The 5,756-nt window shown below is 42.4% G+C and overlaps 1 protein-coding gene across 1 annotated transcript; it reads right to left on the bottom strand.

The window, feature by feature from the left end:
* Window positions 1–867: 867 nt before the first annotated feature.
* On the bottom strand, window positions 868–4,431 carry LOC127306368 (uncharacterized). Its single transcript, XM_051336984.2, has 7 exons — window positions 3,921–4,431; window positions 3,670–3,818; window positions 2,813–3,056; window positions 2,610–2,714; window positions 2,351–2,533; window positions 2,060–2,261; window positions 868–1,469 (listed from the first exon to the last, which is right to left on the bottom strand). The coding sequence occupies exons 1-7, from the start codon at window positions 4,410–4,412 to the stop codon at window positions 979–981; spliced, it is 1,866 nt and encodes a 621-aa protein (XP_051192944.2). The 5' UTR covers window positions 4,413–4,431; the 3' UTR covers window positions 868–978.
* Between the last annotated feature and the right edge of the window lie 1,325 nt (window positions 4,432–5,756).

Below are 5,756 nucleotides of genomic sequence, written 5' to 3'. Positions count from 1 at the left end.
TTGGCCAAAAAAAATTCAAACGGGACACAAAATTGGCATTCAAATACTCCACGGAACCAAAAAAAACCGTTCATGGAAATTGATTCATAACATCAATACACATCTTTTTCGTGTTCAGCATATTTCAAACCGACCCACCGTTTTGTATTACCGGGAGGGATTAAAATGATGCATATTAGTGCCAATGTTACCTAGAAGTGCTCGTATGCTTTCAACCATGAAGGGTCCACTTTTGCCCTCGTTGTAGCCTAGCCACGGAAAAACGCCCAAATCGAGTGTTTCCTTGGACCAACGTTTTCCTGCATCTGGAATGTTTTGCGAACGGTTCTATGCAGGAATTTTTTGTTGTTGTGGGCTACCAAACGTCTGGTTTTTGGTCCAGTAGATGCGAGAAAACGAATTGTTGACAACCAATCACACCCTAAGTGATGATGAGGCATGAATCCCGTGCTGCTCCTCAACGGGATCTTGACACCTTCTTTCTACAAGTTTTTTGTAGTTTTCATCACTTCTTCTACGTTTAATCTGTTCCAGCAATGCAATGCCAGTGCTCCAAATTTAAAACCAAAATTCTTAAAACTTTTTAAAATTTATAGAAATATAATTGTCCATCCAATAAATATTACTTTTTCTGGGTGCACTGACGGCTGTGAACCATATTTTCCATATCAATATTTACTAAAAAAAATGTTTGTATATTTATTTTTGGAAAATATTAGACTAAGCGAAAAAAACCAATAAAGTAAATAAACCGGAAAAACCAAAGGAGTATAAAATTCAAGTATTTATGATAATTGGCATAGTTGAAGCAGCAATGAAAAAAATGAGAAATTATGTCTTGAACACCTTATACCATGTACTCCGCACTCTGCAGTAAGACATTATTTCTCTTTTAGCATAACCCAATCCTCAGTCTTACAACCTGCATATGTAACATTATTGCAACGTTTCGAATGTAAGACCAAATCATTCATGAGTCTAAATCTCCATCATTTGTGAGCATTTCAACCCATATCCAAGAGGGAATAACGGATCATAGTTAGATCCCCCAACATTCATAGGCAGCTGATCGACAGACCTAAACCAAGTTACAGGCAATGTGCCCACAAAGTCATAGTCTCCAAAGAGGCAATCAGCAATTCCCATGCCCTCGCTTCCAGGTAGCCAGGCAGCAACTAGAGCTTCTACCTTCTCAAGAACTTGTGGCTCAATCACCAAAGGCCTTCCAGATATAACAATCACTATGGTAGGGACTTCACTAGCAACACGAGCAATCAGATCGGAGCCATTAAATGGAATACTAAGGTCGGTTCTATCTCCCACGAATTCAGCATAGGTAACCTCCCCGACTACAACAACTGCATAGGAAAATTTCCCAGTTTCAATGGTAGCTTCTGTTGGGCATTCCTCATACTCGACTTCAGTTTCCGCTCCCACAGATTCTCGTATGGCCTCTAATATGCTTGTACCTGTTGGTTTTGGTAGTATAGATAGCTTATTTTAAAATAATATTGTGCAGAGTGCAGGCTTAACAAGAAAATATTCTTAATAAATAAAATAAATAAATCTAACTGAAAATGGTGATGGTTGGCTTGAAAAGAAAAGGGAAATAATATTGTGCATATGAAGGAACCACTGTGGCTGAGCTTAATTTCCACCCATAATACAGTTATGGAAAAATCAAATGCCAACATCTTGTTTAGTTCTGCCTTGTGGTTGGTGGTATCTTGTTTTGTGGCATCTTGTATGCAGCTGTTCTGATCTTGACTTGTAAACGGTATCTTGGTGTCTTTTGTATATTGTGTTTGCTTTCAGTACAAGACATGCAACGCCTTAGCCTAAAATGAAACAATCCCTACATCCACTGCAAACATTTTTATGCATCATGGCACCTGAAAACAGGCTATAATTATCCATAACTACTTATCAGCTAGAAGCCGGTCTAGAATTTCCAAGGAGTACAGTTTATCTAGTACGCAAGTTATCGTTAGTGTTCCATGAAATAAAAGAAGTTCATGCATAATATATTCTTACGGAGTTGATTTTTATTTTTGCTTACCAAGAGTTACACTTCCACTCTCTCCATTCCAAGCTATCGTCCATCCACCGCACTGATATCCAATATTGTCAGCATGTGTCCCTGCGACGAGTATTCGTTTTACATTTTTGGCTAATGGAAGGAATGGTTCCTTCTGATTCTTGCCATTTTTCAGAAGCACCAACGACTTACGAACGGCTTCACGTGCCAACAACCGATGCTCCTGCAAGGTTTACAGTTATTATATATGTTTGTACGCAGTATAATATTTGGTGAGTGATATCCAATGGAAATAACTGACACGCGTTCTACCTTACAACCAATTGTGTCGAGTAGAGTCGGTTCTGAAAAGGGATGCTCAAACACTCCAGATACGAACTTAACCCTTAGAATCCGCTGAACCGCATCATCAATCCGTGATACTGGTATCTCCCCTGTCTCCACCAAGAACACAAGATCTTCCAAGAACTTCTCGAATCTGAAAGGGACCATAATCTGTAGAGCTCTCAGCAAATGTGAATGAACTGGTTGCAGCAGAATATATTTTATATGACCAGTTAATGAATTGTACCATATCCATTCCTGCGTTAACTGACTTTGCAATGCACTCGCGATAGTTAGACCCTTTAGGCTCGCTGAGCCTGTCGAGAGCCTCCCAGTCTGACACCACAAAACCCTATGAAACAAGAGTTGCACAAATTGTCACTTTCACTGTTCGTAATCAAAGCTTGCATCAATCTAACAAATCATCAAACACCACAGGCTATCCACTACCTGGAAGCCTAACTTGCCCTTTAAAACATCTGTGAGCAAATAATGGCTGACATGCATTGGCTCCCCATTCCATTGAGAGTACGATGCCATGACCGTTGCCACCCCTTGAGTTATACAATTAGGGTAAGGTTTCATGTGGATGCTTTCTAGATCTTCTGGCGAGCAAATGGTGTTCCCTTCATTGATCCCCTTGTGAGTGCCACCATCCCCTACGAAATGCTTGGCACAAGCAAGCACATTCTCCCTACAAATCACAAAAACCCATTTCTATAGTTTGTGGGAACATGCTACAAAAGTCACTCTCCATCCTATACTTGGGAATAAGGCTAAATAGAATTTTTTGGAACATGGGTGCTCGTGAACCGGTACTAAGTTACATAGTTATTCGACCACCAAGTTACAGAAATTTCGGGAGGGGAGTTTCCTTTAGACTATTCATTTGAAACATGTGATTTTTGCCGGCAAGTTATAGGGTTCATGAGTAGCCATGTCCCAATGTGTATTTTTGGAACAAGGCTGGGATTTATAAAGCCTGACCCTGAACCAAATATTTCAAGCCTTCAAAACATGTAAACGATAATATTTTTATTTAATTTAATTATTTTGGGAATATAAATAACTATTATTCAGCAAAAAAAAATTGATTCACGTATTTTGGGCTTCTAGGCCAGTCTTCAGTCAGAAAACTAGAGCCCAAGCCTGGTCTGCCCGTCGGGCTTTGGGTTCAGCCAATTGGTTTGGGATGTCCATGCCTAGGACCTTCAATCCCAACCAGGGTTCAAAATTTCAATCCAACAAAGTTTAAACGAAACTTCTGAATTAGGTAATTTCGAGCAGTGAAGCAGTGAAGCAAGTACCTAAGAGAGTGGAGGAAGGGGTAACCATGAGGGTGATCTGCCGGTGGCTGACCCTGCAGGCCGGCGACAAGTGTGGTCAAGGAGCTCACGATCTCTGGATCCTCGCTGTAGCTCTCGTAGCATCTTCCCCACCTCGGGTCCCTGCAGACCTGCTCCAGACCAAACGCATCAGCAGCAGACCCACGATCATGGAGTTCACCAAATAATCCGGCAGCTAGTAGCTAGTTTTTTTTTTAAAAAAAATGACTCACGGCGAGGCAGGGTGAGAAGGCCCAGTGGTAGCCGGTGGAGCGGACCTCGAGCGCCGTGGCCTGTCCGATCCTCCGCACGAGCTCCGGGTCCCTGGAGGCTCCGAGACCGACGTTGTGGGGGAAGACGGTGGCGCCGTAGACGTTGTTGTGTCCGTGGACGGCGTCGACGCCGTAGAGGACGGGGATGGCGAGGCGCGACGCGAGGGCGAGGCGCTGCGTGTCGTCGACCATGCGTGCCCACTCGGACGGGGTGGCGCGTTCGCTGGGCGCGCTTCCGCCGCCGCTGAGGACGCTGCCGGCGCCGAGCTCCGTGAGGGCGCGAGGTGACACGGACACCACGACGCGCTCGACCTGGGCCATCTGCCCCGCCTTCTCCCGCAGCGTCATGCGGCCCAGCAGGTCCCGCACGCGCGCCTCCACCGGCGCCGACGCGTCCTTGTACAGCGGCGCCTCCTCGCCCCCTTGCGCCGCCGCCGATGCCATTGCCGCCATGCAAGCAAAGGGAGTTGAGTCTGTCTCTGCCTTCCCGCCACTCGGGAGGTAACGTACCGTTTTAAATACTCCCTCCCCGCGTTAACAGACGCGCAGGTAGTTTAAAGCAAAATTTAACCATTAATTTAATTAATAAAATATATATTATATATCTACAAAATCTATAACATTTGATTCATATTTAAAAAATCAAATGATATAATCATATATTTAATATTTTATTGACCAATATAATAGTTAAAGTAATTTCTTAAACTGAGACGGAGAAAGTGGTGCATACACATCCAGCCCGTGGTTGGGTTTTAGTCAGGTAATACTTCTTTTTCGTAAAGCAGCAAACGTCAGCTGTGATGTGATGTGCGCGTAAGTACCTAACATTAACAATAGCAACAACAACAAAGACTATAGTTAAGGACGATATCAACTCCACTTTTTTTTTTTTTTTTTTTTTTTTTTTTTCGAAAGATATCAACTCCACTTGGACCGTGACGAAGTATCCACTAGGATGTCTCAACTTTCATGCCTTCATGCTTAGTCGTCGCCGAGTCGAAATGAATATTGATAGGGGTAATTATCGTGCCACAAGGGTCACGATCTGTGATGTATTTATATTAATGATCAACGTGCAGCTCAAGGCTTTACAAAGGAACATATAAAATATATCTCAACCAGATCCTAACCTTTCTACATATGTATCAACGTGATATACTTATAGTTTATCATCCTCCCTCAATCGCAACCAGCTCCATAACGTTGAGATTGTGTCGACATGTCTCAAACATAGGTAATGAAAGAGGCTTTGTAAATATACGAGCTACTTGATCATTGGATGATATGGACTTGATTTGAAGTTCCTTTTAAATTACTCATTTTCTTACAAAGTGGAAATCAACCTTAATATGCTTAGTACGATCACAAAACAATGTATAAGTAGAGAGATATGTAGCATCAATATTGTCATACCAAATAATAGGTACTCGTGCTGAAGAGAAACCCAATTCCTTGAGTAAAGATTGTACTCACATGATTTGAGCTATTGCATTAGCTACTGCTTTATACTCTGACTCTTGTACTAGATCGTGATAAAGTATCTTGCTTAGGTGCATTACATGAGATCAAATTACCTACATAAAAGATAGTATATCCCCCGTGAATCGTCTATCATCAAATCCTTTGCCCACTCAGAGAAGGCTGACACAGGGGTAACCAAAGTGAGCGAAGAGTCAGGCCATGGGAAACCGTGAGCTTGACGAAACGAAGAATGCACTTAACAGCTGTCCAATGAGGTTCTCGAGGAGTATGTAAGTATTAGCTAGCAGACTTTTTTAACAGCAAATATGGACG

The sequence above is a fragment of the Lolium perenne genome, chromosome 6, assembly GCF_019359855.2.
Source record: "Lolium perenne isolate Kyuss_39 chromosome 6, Kyuss_2.0, whole genome shotgun sequence".
Lineage (NCBI taxonomy): Eukaryota > Viridiplantae > Streptophyta > Magnoliopsida > Poales > Poaceae > Lolium > Lolium perenne.
The sequence above is the reverse complement of the archived record's forward strand: the minus strand, read 5'-3'. Positions and strand labels throughout refer to the sequence as shown.

What these genes read in the sequence shown, in the direction of transcription:
- LOC127306368 (XM_051336984.2), bottom strand. Translation starts at nt 4,412, where the DNA reads ATGGCGGCAATGGCATCGGCGGCGGCGCAAGGGGGCGAGGAGGCGCCG. An exon ending in AGGGCAAGTTAGGCTTCCAG is followed by an intron (nt 2,715 to 2,812) that starts GTAGTGGATAGC and finishes CTTGTTTCATAG; the next exon opens with GGTTTTGTGGTGTCAGACTG. An exon ending in GAGTGGAAGTGTAACTCTTG is followed by an intron (nt 1,470 to 2,059) that starts GTAAGCAAAAAT and finishes CAAAACCAACAG; the next exon opens with GTACAAGCATATTAGAGGCC.